Below are 23,368 nucleotides of genomic sequence, written 5' to 3' on the forward strand. Positions count from 1 at the left end.
TTCCCTCCATTTTCTCCCTTTAAATGCATATCTGTCATTCCTGAACTGCAAAAAAAAAAAAAAAAAAAAAAAAATCTGCACGAACAATCTATTTCGGGAACAACCTGGAACTCAAATAATACACCAGAAAGCAGCAGCTTATTCAAAAAGACAATAATATTGTAGGACGTTCAAGTTCCACAGTTAAGTCAGTTGCAGCGGAGCTCCGTGTTCCTTCTAACTTGAGTGAAGCACTGGACAGGTTCTCTCAGAAACACACTTTCAAGCAGTGGCCTCGGCTAAACCTGCTCGTGCAAAAATGACACATGCATGTGTCCCTGCACAGGTGTACGTCTCCTCCTCGATATCTTCCATTTGCAATGGCTATTCCTATTTGTCAAGCGGTGGTTCATCCCTGACTCCAGCTGAAAGAGCAGGGTGAGAAGCGAGCTCATTTTGCCGCCTGTGGCCTGGCTTCTATGGCTTCTCATCATGCCAAACCCTGCATGCGGTTCCACAAGCTGTAAAAGCTTTCATCCAGCTCTGAATATACATAATTAATAGGAACAACCTTGATGACTGTCTATAAGACATTCAAAATCTGTACAAGCACTTATTCTTGTGGCTGCAAATGGTCACTGGAATCATAGGTTAAATGGTTACATGCAAAGTGTGTTTATGGGCAAACCCTGTTTAAAAAAAATGTCACATCATGAACATAAAGCTATGATTAAGGAAATATGTATGATATGAACGTAATTAAATGCTTAATTTTTCATATAAAAGAGTACAACAGTCGCCACAGCACAGGAGGTTTGGCCAGGGCCTGCTGTGTAGCGAGTCGGGGGTTCAAATCCTGCTTGGGCGGCCTTGCGGTGGACTTGCGTCCCATCCAGGGTGTGTCCCCTCCCCCTCCAGCCTTGAGCCCCGTCTTGCCGCATTAGGCTCCAGCTAGCCGCAACCCAGCTTGGGATAAACGGCTGTAGACATTGAGTGTGTGTGTGTGTGTGTGTGTGTGTGTATGTAAGTATATTGTGATATTCACTCACTCACACAGATTTAAGAATAAGAATTCCTACAGTGAAAAGGTATCTCAAGGTCAGCCCTCTCCAAACTTAAATTAACCACTACAGCATCCAGAGTTTAACTATCTACTAAACAAGTTGCTTCTGGTCCAAACCAAGCTGGATTGCATGGTGGCAAAACAGTAATGCAGACATAGCCTTTAACTGCTACACAATATGGATTTGTGTGAAATAAGTGTGTTAATGAATAAGTAACATTTCCTCTCTAGGAACCTGATTTGCCTGCTGCCCAGAAGATTGGTGCATCCACCAGAGCACTGCTTCCCAAACTAAATGGTTACACATAACACAGTACGTGGGTATGTAACGTTTCCTACCGTGCATCAAGCTGGGAACCCAAAAAGGTAAATGACCCCAAGCTCTGATACAAATTCACATCTGGCACCAGGGAGGGGATGGGAGAGGAGGGGAAGGATGTGTAGCTGAAACAGTGGGGGTTTTGTGTCAGACTCTCCTCCCCTGCACCCCCATCTCAGCCGCTCTCCTCTTTCCTCTAATCACAGAGTATAAATGGAGCTGGACATACTGGAAGAGGCAGGCTGGGGGTGGGGCTAGTATGTCATAACTGCATGGTCACGTACTAAGCCAAACTCCAGAGATGGGCCTTTGTCAGACATCTGGTCAGGTTCCATGAGGTGGGGGGGCAGTACTTGTTGGAAAGACGAATAAAAATGAAGCAGCTACTCAGGCATTCCAAAATGTACACATCAGGGCTCTGATAGCAAGAAAAATAAACAGAGAGAAGGAAACCCTGTCTAGACTGGGCTGCTGCTGGGGCTGCTGCAGACACTGGGCTGGTATTTACACAGGGGGAGCTGCCAAGACTGCCCCCAAAGGTAGGGCCAGCACGGGGAGGAGAGAGGGAGAAGAGAAGGAAGGAGAGACGAGAGGGAGGGAAATGTGCCAAAGAAATGAGAAATTACTGAGTAGTGTAATATAGACATGGAGGGTTTTTTTTATTTTGGGGGGGGGGCGCAGTGTACTGCAGGTAACAAATCAGATGAATCACTAAATTTCTTCACGATAAAGAAAACCTGGAAAGACATGCATGAGCAACTGCAGAATCCTGAAGAGCATACCATAAATGAGCACAACTGATTCCTCGATGGCATGCTGGTAGCTGAACTGGGAGTCCAGGAGGGCCCGACTCACAAAGGAGCCGTAATAGGTGGACTGGTACCAGCCCACGTGGAGGTGGTCAATGTTGACGTGACGCAGGCTGCGCATCATCTCCATCTGGTACTGAACTGAAAGACAGAAAAGCAAAAGGGTGTCAAACAAGAGTCTCCGAGCAGAAACTGCAGTTTGACTCAAAGTTCAAAACCTCACTTCCAAGGAAGGTTGAACATTTAAATTTAGAAGGACAAACTCCATTTTAATTGCTTGTAGCACAGATGAAGCTGAGGTCAAAGTCGAATATTTACAGGAAGAATGTGAACGTGTTGAACAACAGAACCCAATTTGTCACATAAATATAAAGGAAAGACGAAAGTCCCCAAATATATAGCACTCTACCTTCAAGGAAGACAGCAACTCAGAGAATGGTAATGACATACAGAGCCCCACAGGATAAGATCTCTCAGAATTTAGAAATTTCAGGTGTCTAAATCTCAGTTTTATTGATAATGTTGTGTGCGCTCCCTGAGGTCTAACTTTTTAGAATGTTTCATCTGTTACCTAACCTTCACTGAACTTGAAACCTTCAGGTTCGGTCGAAGAGAAAAGTCAGAGGTTCATTTTGGCTTGGTGCTTAACTTTAAGCAACGTGGGGGGGGGGGACTGAGGGCTTAACAACAAGGTAGAATGGTGCTGGACAAAAGAAAAATCTCCAAAACATACCGTTTGACACGGAACTTGCAGAAGGGAAAAAAAGTCTAAGGCTCACACATGAGCAACCATTGACTGTTCCATGTCTACTTAAAGACCTTTGGACCTGCTTGAAAAGCCTCATTTCAAGGGCATAATGATATTCCTGAAATGAGTGCTCTTTGCTTGACTACGTGTGCTTCTTGCGTGAACCAGGAAGCTTGGTGAGAACGAAGCTGTTTCAACAAAACACCTTTATATCAGTCTCCACGCGCCTCTATCAGCCCCCGGCTCCACTCCCCTGTCGCCTTATCAGTTTTGCCGTCTAGGCAGCCATTCTCTAAAGCGTGGTACAAGTTAGTGGGCAAAGCATTCTTCACGCCTGCCCTTCCATACCACAGGAGAAGGGAAGAAAACTCCACCAACACGTGTTTGAGTTATACAGGAACACAAGAGCACAGCACAGATAATAAACCCACTGTGAAGGATGCCACTGGATAGGCATCCAGTGGAAAAAAAATTAACAAGCAAGCCCAAACCCAGATAAGACCCCGTCTCTTCCGAGCAGGGGCAGCCTCCCTGTGCCGTCTGGAAGATCTTACTCTATATCCCTGTGAATGAAAACACAAAAAATATCTCCCCCTGAAGGTGGTGACCTAATCCTTTCACAGACAGTATTTGATTTTACACAGGTGGAGAACTAAAAGCCTGAATAGCTAGACTTTTAAGGAAATTTTTTATGTTTACAAACACAGCAAAGAGGGAAGACCGTGGAGAGGACAACCAGGCTGTAAAATGTAACCAGCAGGTAAGACATGGCCAGTGAGGACTGCATGAGAAGGAGATGCTGGGATAGGGGAGTGTGCAGGGAGCCCATCCACTGAGCTGCCTGAGAGTCAGTTCAGACCAAGGCCTCTGCTAAGAAAATGCAGACAGGCCTTTGCGGAGGCCATATTTCAGGAGTCTGTGTCATCCCCCCAAAGTCTATCACACACCTTCGACATGGTCGGATAGCGCCGACTTTGAGCGTCAGAAAAATAAATACCCGAATCGCGGCGCCGAAGGAAAGTCCGTGCGGGACAAGGGATCCATTCCTCTATATTAGCGCCACCCGAGAGCGTTCAGATTGGCTGCTCGCAAGCAGACGGGAAGCCTGGTGTGCAGCAAGGTCCATCTCACTTCAAACGAGGCCCTGCTCGCTCCCACATCAAACACTTTTTCCAGGCTTAAAATTTGTATGACGTACATTCTGAAATGGAAATTACCGGTGTGTTGGGAGGGAAAATAAATAAATAACGCAGTGATGTTTCTTCAGAATGTTAAGATGCTACCAAGATATTGAAAACACAAACATTCCTCGACACTCGGCACGGATTTGACCACAGACCATTTTTCTCAAGGGCAAACAAGATGCAAGCAGGCAAAACAAAAAAAAAAAAAAAAAAAAAAAAAAACTGAAAACCACCAAAAAACACTTGAAACAACAGAAAAAAACAAGATAATGAGTATCTTGTTTATCACAGGCTGTAATTATCTGACATTCTGAATAAGAAAACACTGACTGAGGGGAAAAAATACAAAAAAAATAAAGGGGCATAGAGCAGCGGGATGCATGAAATAAATCTGCGTTTGGCAGTAAATTACAAATACATTTTGTAGGCTTGACATCACCTTCAGAAGTCTACTGGCACACACCACAAGTTCTGGGAGGAGCAGTTAGAGGGAAAATCTAAACAGAGAAGCATCTGAGCCTAAAGGCCTCGATAGCACCAGAACCATTAGTCACAAACAAGCGACCGTTCTTTAGCGAGGAAATTTGAGCAGATTAAATTGACAAGAGCACATCCGGTGGTCACACTGAGAGGAGGCGAACTGAGAGGTTGGGAAAGAACGTGACTGTTGGCAGGAGCCCTGTGGGGGTCCCTGTCAGGATTGGTGTGATGTACTGATAAACAACTGGGACATAATACGCGGCAAACATGCCTCCCATGACACGGCTTTCCTCCTCCCCGAGCAGCAACTAAAATGGTCTTACTCGGCACAGTTTGCAGCCTTGCAAGTGCGCCTCGTGAGCGCTGCCCAGTGCCCTGGAACTACTCTTGAACTTTTGTCTTTTTCCTTTGACCTGAGATTGTAAAAGCAGAAGGAGCATTAATACCGCCCTCCCTTTTTCACATTTTCTGATCTCTGCTTAGGATTGAGCAAACATCTCCACAAGTACTTGATAGATAATAAAAAAAAAAAAAAAAAAAAAAAAAAAAAAACTCACCGGCAGAAACTTAATGCAGACAATGCATACCACTGCACAGAGTAAAACAGAACTGTACAGGTGCACGTTTATATTACAGGTACACCCTGTATTTTCGGTATAACGGCCCTGGGGAAACTGTGCCCATGTTCGGTATACAAACGGACTGTTCCTGGTATTTTTTGGGTATTTGAGATAGACCTTCCTTGGTGATATAGAAATCATGAGCCAATCAGGCATAGTCTTTCTGATAACGTTATTTCTGCATTGTTTTCCAAGTTGTTTTATTACAGTTTTGAGAAATGTTTTATTTTTGTTCACGTACCTCTTTACATTTAAGAGCAGTCTCAAAACTCACCTCTTCTGAATTTACTTCTCCCTGATCTCAGAAGCACTCAATAAACATGTACATTTGTTACATTTAATAATGGAAAGGCCCATGTACAGTTACTTGTACAATGTATGCTGGTTTATGCTGCACTGTGTGACAAATTGACTGTGCTCAAGATGATGTGTCTGCATCCAGATCTCTCCTCCTGTTGATGTAATTCACATAACAGATTGTTCTGAGATGTACATTAGAGAAAGGTGTGCCAAATAAACGTGTAAATGTGCTGTATGTGTCTCATGTTTGCGTGTACTCACTCTACAGTAGTTTAGTAAAAAAAAAAATTTCTGCCCTAACTTAGTCTTTGTTAATTTCTTTCTTGATTGTTTAATACCTTATCGTAACGTCTTATTACTATTTGAGGCTGATTTTAATTGTTGGGAGGGTTTGTGGAAATATTTGGGGATGTCCATGAAGTCCAGGAATGCATCTTTTGTTCCCTCCAATTTAAAAAAAAAATGGAAAAGGACCTCCCAGTTCACAGACTCTTGACATACGAACTGCTTCCACTAAGTGCGTATAACAGGGATACCTGTATTTCTGTAAGAGTTACAAAGGCAGTGGGCTGCAGCTCTGACAACAGTTGAAAAGCATTTTACAAAAATGGAGTCTTGCCGTACTCCAGTAAACATACTGATGCAGAAATGGAACAAAAAGCATTCACAAGTGAAAGGATTGTAGGAGCGTCAATTATCAATATGTAACTGTAGAACATTTCTTCCGCCTTAGTCGTAGCCATCTACTTCTCAGCAGAAACTACAATTTGGGAGAGGTGAACCCAGACGCACATTTCCTCTGATGTACAGGCCACGATGCACTTGTTCCTTTCCAATGTGAAAACTCTACAGGCTAATGATTTCCCAGCCTGTAGAGGGCGCTCTGTGCAACAAAGCGGAAAAAGCCTCAGTCTCAGTCGTCTCGGCTACTCAAGGGAAAATGGAGAAGTCTGGGTTTGCTTGGCCTCCTCACCACACATGACTCGACTGGCATACAAAGTAATTTACCACTACACCGCTGGGGCCACCTGAACCCAACTTATTTAATGGTTTGTGAATCATGCTGAGGTGTGGCCTAGAAGGGTATAAGCAAAAAGAGCAAAAAGCGAGAGTGGGAACAGGACAGCAGAGCCATTACTTTCCAACTCCGAATATTCGCCCAGTGAGGAATCTTTCAGACCTCTGTTGCGTCCTCTGATTAAAATCTATCCATTGTCAATAACTGCCTCTCCAGTGTCCCGTGGTCACAGTGGCCCAGAGCCTGTTCCCAAAGCATACTGTGCGAGTCAGGGTACACTGGACAGCCCAGTGGGTCCCAGTCCACCGCAAGGCAACAACACACCAATTTGCTCATACATACACACAATAAGGTCAGTTACGACACCACTTCACTTAAAACACATCTGAAGAAACCCACACAGACATGGGAAGAACATGCAAACTTCATACAGACTGAGATGGACTCAAACCCACATGTGAACCCACAATCTAGGAGCTGTGAGGCATCAGTGCCACCCACTGTGTGCCACTATGCCAACAGGTAAGCATTCAGAATGATAGTAGGAGCTGCTTGCAACTGATGGGATGTGCAATCTTCATCCTCAGAATGACTGCATCCCAACACGGCATCCACCAAACCCATTCACTATAGGTACGCCTGAGATCTTTCCTCACCTACACACATGAAAGATCACCTTTGGCCATATAAAAGTTATTGTGCAGTGTGGATGGATCCATCTGGGCAATTCAGGTTGTTTTCTTACAATCCTTCGTGTTTTTATTCCAGACTTTTTCACGGCGCATTGCAGTGTCTGGCCCACATTAATAAAACTTGAATTCACAAAATGGGTTTGTTTTCTCTCCTGCTCCATCCTAGAGCACATTGTGGAGGGAAATCCCATACCAATCCACAGGCTCTAATAAGATATAAAACAGCACTTTCCCTCTCTGGGCGTCCCTCGTGGCTTCTGGCCACGGCTGGCTCCCGGCGCCTCGTTAGAGCAGCGGCCCCCCACCCCACACTGCTCATTAGGGCCCCGCACCTCCGCGCCGGCGCCCAGACTCCTTGGCCACTGCGGAACATGTCACGGGGGTGGGTGGGCCCGCCAGTGTGGCAGCACATTGGCAAGCTCACTGGTTCATCCTGGTTCGGTAAGGGGGAGAACGTGGGCACTTTTCTAGATGACAACTGCTTTAGCGGTGGCTTTAAAGCTAACAGGCAGATTAAAGCCGATGAAGGACCCATGTATGGTGGCACAGGGATGAAACACCAGTGAGAGTGGGTAGCACAGTGGTTAGAAGTATTGCCTTTGGACCCAAAAGTTGCAGTTTTGAATCCCACCTCCAGCTGTAGTCTCCTTGAACAAGGTACTTACCCTGAATTGCTCCAGTAAAATTACTCAGGTGTATAAATGAGTAAATAATTAGGTAGCTGAACACCAAGGCGCTTTGCAGAAAACTGTCAGCTAAATGAATAAGTGTAAACACCGGTACAATCTGCACACAACACCTAAGTACATACCCAAGACACAGATTCATTGCCCTTGGGATAACTTATGAAACACCAGCCCTCCAACACCTCTCATTATTGTTCCCTGTTGAGCGAAAAAGCCCACACGACTGGGCAGCCAGCTTGTTGGAGCCAGATATGGCATCAAATCCAACACGGCTTCGATCGGAGATGCGCTGGGTTCCAGGGGTTAGAGCCTAAAGAGCTGGGTTCTGGAAGAGATGTATCTGCACTGGATGCTCTCAGCTGGGTCCAACCTCTCCTCCATCAATAAACAGGACCCAGCAGCAGATGGGGAAAATGGATGAGGAATTCAGAAAAGCTTAGAAATTAAAACTGGTCTTCATCTTCACTGGACTCTTCTGGGCCACGCAGTCACCACCCTGACCCCCAGCCCATGGCAAACTAAGGGGTTAAGCGACCCAGACCTCAGACACTAACACCTTAGTGTAATTGGGCTTGCTGAAGCCACTGTCAGACATGCTTAGGGCTCAATCCAATGGGAATTTTTAAACATATAAAATAAAATAAAAAAAAAAAAAAGCCACAGACTAAATCCAAGGTTATGGCGCCATCTAGTGTCAGTGACACTAGACCCACAATCTCATGGGCACTTTCTCTGGCTTTCTTACTCATTTACTCAAACGGACTCCTTTATCTCAGGATTATGAAACAGAGAAACAAATGCACCTATTTTATGTGGTCGGGAAGAGCAAATTTTGTTTTAATATAAACCTGTCTGTCTATAACAGTATCAGTCCCCCTTACTGGACAGCCTGTACATTGCTCCAACAGGGCCAATGTATAACTGCTACTGCATGCATTTCTGGACTTTTCTCTCCTTTTTAAGCTTATCTGAAGCCAAATAAACCAATTTACACATGCGCCAGTCAACTAGCAGTATGTATAGTTGAAGGCCTCCCATGTGTTCTCTGGCGCCTGGGGAATGAGAAGACTTGTCCACAAGCTGGCTGCTCCCATCTGGGACTCCATCCATGAGCAGCTGGGCCCATGAAAGAACACTGCCGTTCTCCCTTCCACCATTACCGCACCGCCATCGAAACAAAGCTTCTTTTGCCAATGTGTTGAGAGCCTTTCAAACTGGACAACAAAGCTCTCGAACTTGACGTCCACCCAAGTATTTGTCCATCATGGCTGAGCTATATACCTGTTCAGGAACAAAACCACCTCTTTAAACCATGTACAGTCTTAGTCAAAAAGGTTATTTAATTAGTTTGCAACAAGGCGTGCTGACCGGAGTTGAAAATAAAAGATGCGGCAAAGAAAATCTTTTAAAGTGACATTTTGAAAAGTGATATGCTTTAATTAAAAAGAGGCAAAATAAAAACAGCTGCCCCGATGACGTTTGTGCTCAGTTCCTCTGTGTGCAATGAGCTCTTGATGGCAGAGGACACTGTGATCCAGTCAATTAAATAACATGCCCCCAGTCAGGAGCCGGTTCAGGCTGAGAGCTCTGGCCAATTAAGAGCGTTAAGCGGTGCTAACGCTCATTACCTGCCAGTCATTGTAGCATCTCCTGTGTGCAGCACTCTTCCCCTGTACAGGATGCTGTAGAAAGAGCTACGGCTTGCTTGTCGGCAGGAGACGTGTAGCTTCTGCTGCTCACTGCCTTCCTCTTAACAGCATGCTTTGCTGACTTCCCAAACTGGGCACTACATACTAAAGCCCAGGCAGTGGAGTGGGGGGGAGTGGAAATAAATGGATAACTCCAGGAAAGCTGGCAAGCAGAGCAGATAAATCGGAGGTATCCAAGGTTACAGAGCTGACCTCGAATGGGTCCCCCTGTAGTCAAGCCTAACCAAGCTGCTCTTGAATAAACAGCGCTCAGACATCTTGTGTTCTGCTTTTTGTCAGGCCAGCACAGCGACACCCTTTTTATGACAGACCGGGGCCCCAAAAATAAAATACACAGTGCAACACTAGCGCAGATTCCATTAAAAGGGAAGTTGGTGGGGCCAAAGAGGGAGAACAACTCTAGGCAAGAAGGTGGTTTTTCTCCAAAGAACCACCGCATTGTCCAAGCCTGCGTTTTGAATGGACTTCACAGGATGACGCACAAGCAAGGAAGCACACAAAGGGAAGGAAAAATCTCCTAATGTCACAGATACAACGTGGCCACTCTTTTGGAGCCATATGTATTAGGGCAGTGTCATTTTTTTTCTTCAAGGCAGTATAAACAGTAACACTGAGCTTTGGAAATGGAAGGGAGGGAAGGGGGGGAAAAAAAAAAAAAAAAAAAAAAGTACCTGCACACAGAGTTGTGCTCCTAGACAAATGTGGACACACTGAAGGGCTACAACACACCCTGGTTCCCACGCTAGGTTGACATGTCCCACCCAATGTCGAACACCTGGCACCTCAACTCCTTTACAGTACCCACCTCAGAAAAGCTTTGATGAGAACTCTGTACAAACCTCTTCATTTTAATCTCTTCATAAAGCCAATAAATGTCATTTCACACTACGATATGGGTGGAGACAAAGACAAGTCCTGACAAGGTACTCAGCGGCTGGCGGCCGGACACAGTGAACCACCGCCATGCACTTCATCTCACTTGTGTGGTCAGGATTATGACACTGGTAGGAAAAAAACCCTGAGGCATCAGTAACAAAAGCAGCACACTCCATTTCACACGCTGCCCTTTACATCGGCACTTCCAGTGCCGGCATGGAAAAGAATTCCGAATGTGCTCCAGTCCGTCGGGCGAAACGATCCGTGCCGGTGCGAGGAGACACGAAGCGTGTCCAAATCCAGCAGCCGGCAGGACACGGGGAGCGGGACAACAGGCAGTACCGGAGGCGGATGAGGCTAAGGGCGGCAGACAGCGCTGATGGGTAAGGGCAAAGCCCAGGATAAGGCATAGTGCAGGACAACAGGCGAGAGCAACGGGATGAGAGGAGGAGACGCACTGCATCAACTCCACTAAACAGACAAGGAAGGACAGAAACCAGAGAGCCCTTGTCTCAAGAGAAGAGTACATGCAAAGGACCAACTGCTGATAATGGCTGAAGACAGAAAGTCTGGCAGGCCCTGGAGCTGCAGGCTGTCGAGTCAGCTGCACACGTCCTCCATGTGCATGAAAAGACTGGGGGACAGGTGGTGCGTGCGCTGCATCAGCTGTGATCGGCGTTAGCATGCGTGTCGCGTCCTCTGCGTCAGCCCACAAAACAGCATCGCTCGGAGTGAATGGAGGGCTTTGCACACCAGAAACAGCTCCGCTGATTAAAAACACAGCAAAACCCTCTCGCCTACTCAGAGACATCTCCACATGGTGAGTGCTGAGTTTAAGAGAAGCCATCTTGTGTACGGACACTATTCTGCAGCTCTACAGCCTCCGCTCGAGCTGGGACGAGAGCAGGAAAACATCCCCGGAGCCGCAAGTCCCCCCTCCAGCCCCTGACACAAAGACTAATTGTCAGCAAACAGCCTACACAGGCGGGGCAGCGCTGGCGCGCAGCTAAAGGCCCTATACAGGGGGCAGGGAACCGCTGCCACGTTTGTCCATGTCTGCAGGAGGGTCCACACAGACAGCGTTGGGATGACACGTACCTCAGGCAAACGGCCTTTCCAAATGCTTCACGCGTGCTGTATAAACAAGCTGTTGACACTTTCACAAATGGAATGTTGATGTGAAAAGATGACGCCCCTCAAACATTTTTCATACAGACTGGAGGAGAAGCGATATGAACACAGCTCATGTGCACCACCTCACGGTACCTATGAAGACAGGTTAATTAAGCACTCATGTTCTGCAGTGCATACGCCCAGGATGCGCTCCTGAAGGCGTCTCAGAGCAAGTTTGGTCACTCCCAACTCTGGGAAAAGTGACCTGCACGCTGTGGCCGCGGTGCTGCCCAGCGAAGCACCAGCATTCCCTACAGGCAAGCGTCACGGAGCCGGGCACAGACTGACAGCAAGAGCACAGCGGAGGTCCGTCAACATCGCAGCTGCCCGCCCCGCTACGGAACGGCACACTGGCCTGACTTTCCCGCCTCTAACTTGGCAGGGGAAGCAAAACCAAAAGTGGAGGCTGGGAGACGCTGCGTCACCTCCCTCTCCTTCCTGCAAATGCACTGCCATGTCACTGACGAGGAGGCGAGTCATTAACAGCGTTAGCGCTTTCATCCTCTTTGTTGCTGCATGGCAAAACAAACCCTGTTAGGACCCCCCTGCAGGCTGCCTCTGCCTGCTGTCAAGCGTTCCAGTGCGGCGACAAGCAGGAAGGGGGGGGGGGGGGCTTCAGATGAGTGTCATGCACAGATAAGTCTATCTGCTGACACAGACATGCGGTGCATTCAAATGGTGGCGTCCCAATCCTCCGATGCCGACTACTTTGTGCCCCCTTGCTGAGAACAGAGCACATACGGCAATTAAGAGACGGTGTAAACGATGCTAGTGCTTGATGCTCGTTGGGAAACCACAGAGGTGACGCACGCTAACACGCACACGCAAACACCTTCCGACGATCGTGGCACAAAAAGGCCGACAAACGGCAGAACAGGGAACACAAAGGGTTCAGGTAGAGGGAACACAACGCAAATCATTCAGCATGAGTTGTGACCAGGCACGAGCATCTTCATACATGAAGAACGTCGACCTGACAACGCTGTCACCACAATAACAGCTCAAACGGGAAATCCAAATTAACAAAACGAGACTGTCATCGAGTCAAGAGACTGAACCACCTACAGGTAGACCTGGGGTCCGTTATCATTAATTTGCTGCAATTACACCAGCCATTGAGTCTGAACAGCAACCACTTGTATTACAAATGATGGAACCATTACACCATTTTGGGGTGAATCCAATTTTCAGAGGAAAAAGGAATGCATATTTTTCTAAATGCTAAACTAACCAGAAATGCTCAGAAACTTAAGAGCAATTAATGCAGCTCAGAAAGCAGCCTTAACTACGTCCATCTCATACGTACATTAGTCATATTCCCTCGGTATGATTTTTGCTGTATGTGCCAGTGACCCAAACTACTCAAACTAGTAATGCTATGCATAAACAAGAGAAGCAGCAAAAATCTATTTCTGGCCTTCAAATAAGGGTCCAAAAAAGGAGGACATTAGGAGTAATAGTCCAATAAGACATGTCAAAGATTTCAATGGCGCTAGATATCTGCACTTAAGTACATTCAAGTAAACACAGACAAAAACCCATGCAGAGGCAAGGAAAAAGTAACTGGTGTGAATGTTATCTACTTTCTGCAAAGATTCGGACCTACGGCTCAGATGGCAACACAGCAGCTGGACAGGTATTTGAGGCAGCACCTGTCCTGAGGAGGAATGAAGGCAGGAGGAAGGAGTGGCGGGGAGATTCTTATGGTGTAACCAGGCTACAAAAAAAAGCCATGCATTTTAGAGCAAACTCATTGCCACAGCCAGGGGCAGCACGCGGCTGGCCAGCGCGGCTCGGCACAGCTCGGCATAACCAAGATTAATTGGGGCGGTAATGGAGGCTGCCTGCAAGGGAGACGGAATGATGTGAGGAAGAGGGGGAGCGAATCTGCCCGCCATCCGCACGCCAAATGAGCTCACGCTTGCCCAATGTCAGACCTAAGAGGGATTCAATACACTGCTGACTCTCATGAGCACTTGCATCCATCAGGAACAAGAGACACGCAGCCCACCTTTCATGGGCCCCGCACCACACGGTGACCATTCCTGTAGGCTTATTCCCTCATCTAAATGCATTTACATAGCTGGATATTTTATAGCCTGGACACAGCTGGGCGTTTTATGGCTCAATATTTACTGATGCAATTGAGGCCAAGTACCTGGCCCAAGGGTACAACAGTAATTCCTCTCCTGGGATTTAAGCCTACAATTCTTTAAACCAGTCCTGTTCTTTATCTACTGGTGCATCCAGTGCCCTTGTTAGGGCCATTTAGTGAGCGTCAGAAAAGCCCTTAAAATAAAACTATAATGCAGCAAAATTCCACTGCCCACAGTAAAGACATCACCCATAAAATGGTACATTGGACCTCCAAACTGGCTGTTACCATGAAAGCAGGAGATAAGGCGATCAAATTATGCTCAAAAAATAAAAACTAACCAGTTTTGCATATCATTCTGTAAATATCCTTCTCTTAAAAACCACTGAACTATAAGATTACATTAAAATGGCCAAACATCAAAACCCAAGCAATGAAACAACACGCAGAACAGTTAAGCAGATCACGTCTGTCACGTACCACTGGGGCTGGAGATCAGCGCCAAAGACCCTTTCTATCGAGTCACACTGAAGAATTGTAGACAACACTTCTTCCTTTCATGTCCTTTTTAAATTCAAATGTGTCGGGTGTAGGGGAGTCATTTGGAGCTCTCTGGAAAAGGGCCACATTCAAGAATCCAAAACGAAACCCAAAAGAAGACATTTGCCAAGCAAACGGGCTCTAGACCAGGTAGACCAATAGCACTGAAGTGCTGTCTGACTGGTGTCATTTCCACTATTAGCCATTTTAAAAAAGCTGCACCAACTGCCACCAGCCACCCCCCCCCAACCCCCCAAATAGCCATCTTTCTCTCTCCCCCCTATGCCTGGATTAGTTACAGTAACTGCTAATGAGTTCCCTGGCCCTTCCTAGTGCAGTCGGCGGAGGGGGCAAAGGAGGAGATGATCAGGACAAGCAGTTGAAGAGCGTCGGTGGCATGTCGGGTCACCGATAATGCTCACACAAGGGTCACGCCCCAGAATTACTTTGTAAATCTACCAGAATAACGGCAAGATTAATGCTACTAATCGGGAGGTGGTGGGAAAGCTGGGTGGGAGTGCATTGCACACGCGTGCTTGCGGGAAGAGGACCGCTACCTCATCATGCTGAGTCAAACCGATATTTATTTTCCTACTGGAAAGGAAGTTGATTTACAGCCTCTTTAAAAGATGCCTCTTAAGCAGTTTAGAACAAGGCTTTGTTTCTCCAACACAAATCTGCCCCAGTTTTTTGATAAGCCAGCCTGGATTGTATGAAGGCTCATCATGGGTGAGGCAGGGCAGCCCTGTAACAATGAAGGAATCTCATCTTTCACTCCAAATTTCACTCCGCACAGCAAAGCCTATAATTAGTCTGACAAACACTGAAGCTGAAGAGCATGGAGGTCATAAACATATACACAAGTTAGATAGCTGCAAGCAAACACAGGCATGCAAGCACTAAACAGATTTCATTCCAGGAAAAAGAACACTGTCGCAGAAAGCAGCAGTGGGCGTGAACACGTTTGAAAAAGTAGGATGCGCAAGCACTGGACCGTAGAGTCCAGAGTTCAGACAATACTCTCAGTATTCAACTCCCAAGGGCTCTCGGGTTTTTATTCGCAATTTGTGCCGCTTCGTATCACCCAATTCAGTGTTCAGCACTGTAAGAAATGGATTTCTGAGTAATTAAGAAATATGACGCGGTCGCTCGTAATCCACTTTCTTACATTTGTGTGACTCAGTCGCGTTAAACATCGCCGTTATATCGGAATGTCCAGTTTCAACAGTTTTTTTCTTTGCCACCTCATTTATTTGAGTTCGCTCTTTGTAAAGCAGAACATTCAGCGCCAAGTGCCACATGGCATTTGTGTTGTCATGGAAACCCTGAAACTAGCCTGACCCGAGCCTTCCATTTGGACAAATGTGAAGGGAGCCTCCAGCTTGCTGAAGGGCTGCTTTGCCCTCGGACGACGCAGGGAAGACCAGTATTTTTACCAGGGGAAGCAGGCAAGATCACTTCTGCATTCAAGATGGGTGGTCTTTGTCATCTCGCATCAACTTACACCCGTTGACCCAGATTTAAAGCCAATCGAGGGCGTAGGAACACTTATCGTGAGCACAGTAGGGCTCACAATTACACCTACGCATAGTCATGGCTCACATGCAAGTAAGAACCTTGGATCCTAAGGAAGCTATTTTAGACTTGACTCATGCTTTCAGTCCCTCCCCCAGCCCACTTGATTTAAATTCAAATGCATCATCTATAATTTGAAGTACTTTTACAAACGAGTACCTCAGAGCATTAATTAATTAATACCTAGCGACTGCAAAGGATATTTACTGCGCCGGCAGAGAGTGTCACAAGTCACTCTCCATTCCAGTCCCTTTGTGAATTACCAGTGAGCGCAAACCTGCAATTAGCACAGCGCTCTCCAGGGTGCACTTGGGGCTTTGCTCCCTGGCGACGTATTGACAGGTGTAGAGCAGACATTATTTAGGCACTGAGAAAGGCTGCTTTCGTGGCCGTGGCCATGTCCACAGGTGTGAAGTGATACTGGCCTGAGCAATTCCACACTTTCTGGCACCCGAGAGCTCCCAGGTGGTTCTGCATGTGTGTTCAGACTTAGAGTTTTGTTGACCGATGAAGCCTCTGGAAGAGTGATGTCCAGAAAGCCTTGATGGAGAAACCACAACTAGACGCCCCTATTCCGACACTAATAAATAAAACCATTTAAATAATCAACAGGATCCTGGTTGGAGTGTGGCAGGTGGCTCCCCCAAGGGGCTTATATGTGAAAGGCCAGGGGATGGAGGCAGCATCAATCTGTACTTTCTTACCTACTCATTTCAAGCCTAAGGCAAGATATACAAATGTAACCCCCTATCTACAACATGCCCCACTTGCTCTTACAAACACACAAAGAACTCAAACTAAGAACTACAGAGGTCCTACTGTCCCCTTCAAGTTACTCTACCTCAAAAATGGGAGCACAGACATTAGAGAAGTTTAACATATTAACAACACTCTGACCACACAAGTCCACTGAAAACACATGTAGAGCCATTCCCCTCTGAATGCATCGAGCCACACAATCCAATTCCACACTGCCAGTCACCTCACAACCAGCAGTTAAGCACAAAGAAAGGACAACCATCATACAATACGTCGCACAAAAACACCATTTATATGTGAATGAGCCCTTCCAAAAAATGTCTTTTTTCTAAATACATGGGAACCAAGTATTACCGGTGGTGTTTTTATGTTTGGTTACTACTGCTGTTTCAACGTCTGTTCCATATCTCCTCGTCATAAGGAGAAGCTCGAAACTTCACGTTTCTCTGTGGATGTGACACTCAGTCTTTCCACAATCAGGGCACTTAGATGTACTCAGCACAATACAAAGGAGCCAAAACACTTCCTCTGTTCACATTATGCTCACATAACTATGGTGTTAATCAAGGAGCTCAGTCCCACAATAAACCTGCAATTTTTTCTGGCAGGAGACATGAGTGTGAGATTGCAGTCAAACGGTAGGACACTGCAACCTTTAAATCACATACAGTATTATTTATGTGTTTATCAGAGACTCCCTCGCCTGCGTTGTGACAGAGGAAGCCTTCCACAAAGTGTGCATGCAGTGAGTCCACACTGCCATCTGCTGGTAAGAGTGGGGGTCGTGGGTGCGAGTTTACGCGTCTCATTGACGAGAATTTGCGTGTTAAACTCGGACAATTTGCAACACAGTGATCGCCAGCAATCATTTAGATGCAGCAAAACCAACTCGGAAAGAAAAATTACAACCTGGAAAAAAAAAAAAAAAAAAAAAAACTACCACCAAAACAAACAAACAAACAAACGTTCATCTGGTGGGAAGCTGTGGTAGATGCACTCTGTGAATCCATGACTGTAACAACCCGCCTGCACACCGCGGAGTGGAGGCAGGGGGGGACCACCTGGAAGTGTGGAGACTCAAAAAGATCAGCGAAATCACAAGAAAAGGACCAAAACGGAAGCCTACTCGTTGACAGGGCTAAAAACAGCTAAGAAGAAACATGTTTAAAAAGAGGAGGGAACAGAAAATAACAGCCATCGAAGCCTCTAAGAGGCTGAGCGACAGCTTGACAGAAGCAAACCCAGGAACGCAGCGGTGGGGGGTGGAGGAAGGGAGCAAAGACGCACACAGCTGGAGGTGCGGAGGTGGAAGGACCTCCTGCCCCCGGGTTCCTGGAGCAGCCTGTAATTAGAGACACTACTGCTGTAAATAAAAGTGCATTGATGTACATTGGAGGCTTTAAGGCGTGTTTTTGCAGGTTCCTGGGGCACTGACAAATGCTGGAATCAAACAGATGCGTGACCCCGAGAATGCGTACAGGTGACTACGAACTCGCGCTGGGAGCATCAAGGACAGATGCTGACATATTAAAAAAAAAAATTAAAAAAAAAAAAAAACACCCACATTAATATCTAAACAAGGGACTAATCTGATGAAGTGTGAACGCAAAGATGCTCAAGGATTGATCTGCACACATGGGAGAGAGGGTTACTTCGACAGAGCTCTAATCGATGTACATCACCAAGGAACAATGGACACAGCACGTAGTAGGCTTCCATTCGGCTCACTTCATGGCAGCAACCAGCATCTGGTCATCCCCTCTTTGACTTGGGAGGGCTCAAAATTGGGCAGGTTAAGCGCATGATTTAATAATCCCACGATGCGCCACAGCCAGCCAGATTTAAAGGGTCAGTGCACATGACCACCTCAGGAAGGCATTCTAATGCAAGGAACCCATTAAAATGATATAGAGATGTTCCTCTGCATAGCTTTGCCAACCCCGGTCTTTTCAATTTTTATAAAGCCACTGAATTTATGAGATCAAACAACCAAAAGAGAAGATGAGATTTAAAGCTGTCTCCACAGGTCACCTCAGGGCTTTATCAGGGGAGAAAATTAAAAATGTTCGTTAAGGAGAGATGGGCTGGGCAGAATCTGATCCCCTCTCTCCAATTAAAACGCTGCAATAAATAAGGCGCTACATCTGACAGAAAGGCAGCTGAATGAAGCTGAACTGGCAGATCACTCATAAAAAATTAATTTACGTCTTCTTCTGCCCATATAGTTATAAGTTCCCTGCTTTACATATGAAATCTGATTAAATATCCATTAGAATCAATAATTTGGTGGGCTTTACAAGGTCCTAAGACAGTAGAGAGTGAAGTATGAATCGAAAGATGAGGTTACAGCCACATTTAACACTGACATCATTTTTGTTTTAGTTAAGGCATCATTAAAGTACAAAAGCACAATGAGACAAAAAAATTACAGCTAATCGGTTGCGTATGACAAGCATTTTACAAAGTATATGAAACTGCCATTAGCACTACCTTCTAGCCTACACAAGGTCCTCTTGAAAACAGAGGTTTGCCTCAAAAGGGGAACCACTGAATACCACACAATCGTTCCAAAGATGGACTGGAAGGGAGATACTATATGTTCTCCGTTGCGAAGGCTGTAAGGGTTAAAGGCACTTGTCCAAGTCAAAAAAAAGTAAGGAACGTCACTGCATCGTCAGCTTGGAAAAGCCAAGTGGATCACGGTAAGAATTCTACATTCATCTTTTGCGGCTCTGCTCTATTATAAAAGGCCCTTCTGTCCGAGACTGGATTTTTCCATGACTCCACCCCCTTACTTGAGTTGTGACCGTTGTACCCTACACAATACTATGGCTTCCTGCGCCTCCAAATACAGTAATGATGAACAGCGAGCAACCCCTTCAGCCTTCCTCTTGCTCTGTTCACTGTGGCTGCAGTTAGTCTCCAAGCAAGGCCTGTAAAACATTTTCCAGAGATCTGTGGACACATGCTCGTGGATCTGCTTTATAATGAACCCAAGAAGCAAGTTTGTTTCACCTTAGCTTTTTTAAGGTCTCTATAATTGCCAGTTTACTGAGATTTCTCAAGAACTTCAGGAAATGGGTTCAACACATACACGTAAAAAAATTTCTATATATATATATATATATATATATATATATATATATATATATATATACATACATACATACATACATACATACATACACACACACACACAGACAGCAACGTTACACATCCTCTCTCCACAAAAACCAGAAGTTCAACTGTCCCTGGCATCCACAGCATCGCAGTGCATATGTACACTGCTGATACGATGGTAGTGTGGTTGACCATCTCGTTCCTATGGAAACACAGAGTGGAGGATGCAATGTGGACATCCCGAAGGCTGCTCCGACACACCCAACACTAATGCTACCTTCTATGACCATTTTCATCCCCTGCCACAGGACATGACATACAGAAATCAAACAAAAGGCTTTGAGACCAGATGAGCTTCATGGTCCATCGTCGGAACGATGGAAGGAGAGGTCCGAGTAGACACAGACACACATGCTGCAGCCAGCTTTCAGGAGAACGATTATACTGTCCACCAGGGAGATACACACATTGCAGAATAAATCAAGTCTAAATTTTATACGACATTCCCATGTGCAGTAAGAGTACAGACTACAGGAGATAAGGACAGAGCTGCATTTATTTCTGAAATGAATTCTTGTGATATAAAACTGTGGTGGTGAGTCACTTTGAACTAAAAAACAGAATTAACATTTGTTTAAGTCCTTTAATGGATTTTCATGTCTTGTTTTTCCCTCTTTCCAACTGCATACAAACTAAATAAGGCTTCATTTCAAATGACAGAACACCCAGACAATGTTAAATCAATGTGTCGGTGCACTGAAACATTTCAAGACAACCACTGTTAGCAGTGTTACAGCACAGATTTCTTAAACAAACCAACACCCACCAACAGTAAGAAAAAAGCATTTCTTCAAGTGCTACACCAAGCCATGCAATTATCTTTTTGATCACCTATTTCTTAGGACTAAATCCAGGAAAGAATGAGATGACTGACTACATACTGGCAACATAATATTCCTTCCAGTTACAGCGCCTGAAAATATAAAACCGAGTAAGCCTTACCCCCGTGGTATGTACGTACACTAACCGTGCACTTGCAAGAATCCTCTCGTGCAGTGGTCAAGACACAGCAACACTTTACATATGAAATAACCAATCACATCATTTATGTCCCTTCTGATGTCATCTGTGGTCTGGGTTGAAGGAGCATGTGCACATTATCATGGCAGCATGGTGACTTTCCAGACCCAAACACATGAATTACCATTTACTTTAGTGGCATTAAATATGATGAGTCCAATTGCCACTCATTTTCATGCCTCATTCCCAAGGGGCTGCCTTTAACGGTGTCTCACCCTCCTATACGAAGAGGGCTGTCCACATCAACTGCCGTGTTCACACTTTGGTCCGTGACACCATCAACTGTGTCCTCACATTAAAAAGAAACATGAATGACTTCATTAACCATCAAATCTCAATTTCAACAATGTGTGGGACATTAACAACCACACAGAAAACAAAACAAATGCCTGGTCAAATTAGAAATGCAACTTACTTCAGATTATTAGCCAAATTCTCCAGAGCCTTGAAGCATCACTGACAGTCATGGCTCTCTGGCTAATGGCCAGTTGGCTCCCTTCAACGTGTTAATTGATGTTTATTTTAATTATCATTGAACTAATTGAAATTAAATCAAAGCATGAAAGCCAATGGAAACATGGTAAACAACTGGGAAAAAAAAACTGCAGATTGAGAAAGCCACTTCATCATTACACTGTGGAAATAATTACAGAACAGAGACTCTGACAAAAAAGGAAAACCGTATTCAAGATGGAGCAGGACCATCCAAGGTCACGGTCGATCTACCATGATGGACACTGCTGACAAGAAATTGTATAGTAGTACTTTTAAGTTTGCAGTACCAGTCAATGTTAAAGCAGTGAGAGAGACTGAAGGAGACTCCACTCCAAACCACTGTTCTGCCTCAAACCTCCAGAGGACTGCTGCCCCAGAAGATGTAGATGCCCATCTCTACACACTTCACAGAGGTGATCACAGCCCGTGACAGGAAACATCTTTTTATATGGTTACTCAGCTAGCCTCAGTCCCTGTGGTCACCAACAGAATGCGCATTCACATCATGTGCATTCATTCACTTAACACATTTACCCCAACAGCAAGAGTGAACAGCACTTGGTGTAGTGTGTGGAAGCCAATGCTGAAGACAGCCCATAGTACAAAGAACGATACCATCAGGGTTTGCATTTATTTTTAAGGGACTATAATTTCAGTATGCAGCCTTACAGTTCATGGTTAGAATTCTCTAAATTTCAATACCATAACCAATTTGACTGACAAAAATGCTTACCTGCTGACATTCCCTTCTAGGCATTAGCAAGTGTGGATTAGCAGTGATTTCTGTGTGTTGTGTCAAGTTTATGGAGAGAAATACTAAATGCTCCACATTTTCATAATTACTAGGTAAAAAGGCAGACAAACCCTTAAGTTGACTCAAAAATGGCACCATCTATCACAAAGGGGAGTGTCTGGTATTATGCCACCCAGCAGGGATGGTGGGAGGATTTATGCCTGGCTGCTCTCCATCTCAAGTAACTACATCCAAGAACTTATTCAATTTTCAGGACTGTTTTTCTTCCTTCCCTTCCTCTCCTCAAGTCAAGCTAAGGTCCAGATGCACCATTATTCCCAATTCCCCATGCGAGGCTACGAACACAGCTGATGTATTACGCTCTCCTGGCTGTGAAGTTCAAAATGGGGCGATGCCTATTTTAAAGAAACAAGTGAAAGCCACCTGTTTCTTTAAAATCGGATATAGAATTGGCCATAATACAGATTTCAGCACATTTGTGCATTAATTTATCTTGTTCAGAGTCTCCTGATAAACACTCAAATATGGCTTGTTCAAATGAAGACCATTCACATTTATTCATTCAGCAGACACTTGCCCAAAGCAACATACAACTCAAAACAAGAGCATTTCATCACATACAACCAGTATTTGAAAGACCATGTTAACAAATATACATTCTTTGTCACTATTCAGCAAACAAAGTGCTGAGATGCATTTAAGCAATAATAATGTATAACTTTTTCACTCCTCCATAGGTTGAGAAATCCCCAACACAGCTGGTGAGTATTGACCATTTCACCTCTAGCAGGATTTGGTAACTCTGGGGCTTCAAGGTAGGATGCAAGAGACCTGAGACTTGTTACCATGAACATTCCCCCATTTTAACTCTGGTGGATTATTGGCAGGGGCCGTCGTCACACACTACAGGGGGTCAAAAGAAAGGCTCAGGAGCCCCCTGCGTGGCGCCTCAACGGAGCACAGATCAAACAGGGCCAAACTCGCCGCCATTCCTGGGGGCATCAGCTTCACCAGACAGATTAGTCTTAATCCTGTCCTTTCTTGCTCTCCTCCCTTTGCCGTTTACCCATTTTTCCGGCTTTAACGTGTGGATTGATGATGGTGCTTCATGCCTTCAGCTGCAGCCCAGAAGACTCATGAGGCACTGTATATCACACTGGGCAGCATCCCAAAAGCAGAGCTTTTTAATACCTTTTCATCTCTCTATGTATTGGCAAGAAGTGGAAAACAGTCTTAAGGTGACAGAGCTACCCTGGAGGAGGGGGGGGGGGGGGGGGGGAGGAGATGGAAACAC

The 23,368-nt window shown here is 45.4% G+C and overlaps 1 protein-coding gene across 1 annotated transcript in view; it reads right to left on the reverse strand.

Moving 5' to 3' along the window:
- Positions 1–23,368, reverse strand: part of eif3hb (eukaryotic translation initiation factor 3, subunit H, b) — a 60,225-nt gene that overhangs the window by 17,836 nt on the left and 19,021 nt on the right. Inside the window, exon 3 of the mRNA XM_018731806.1 lies at positions 2,144–2,311. Within this exon, the coding sequence (XP_018587322.1) occupies positions 2,144–2,311 (168 nt within the window). The remainder of the gene's footprint in view (positions 1–2,143; positions 2,312–23,368) is intronic.

The sequence above is a fragment of the Scleropages formosus genome, chromosome 23 (genome assembly GCF_900964775.1).
Source record: "Scleropages formosus chromosome 23, fSclFor1.1, whole genome shotgun sequence".
Classification (NCBI taxonomy): Eukaryota; Metazoa; Chordata; class Actinopteri; order Osteoglossiformes; family Osteoglossidae; genus Scleropages; species Scleropages formosus.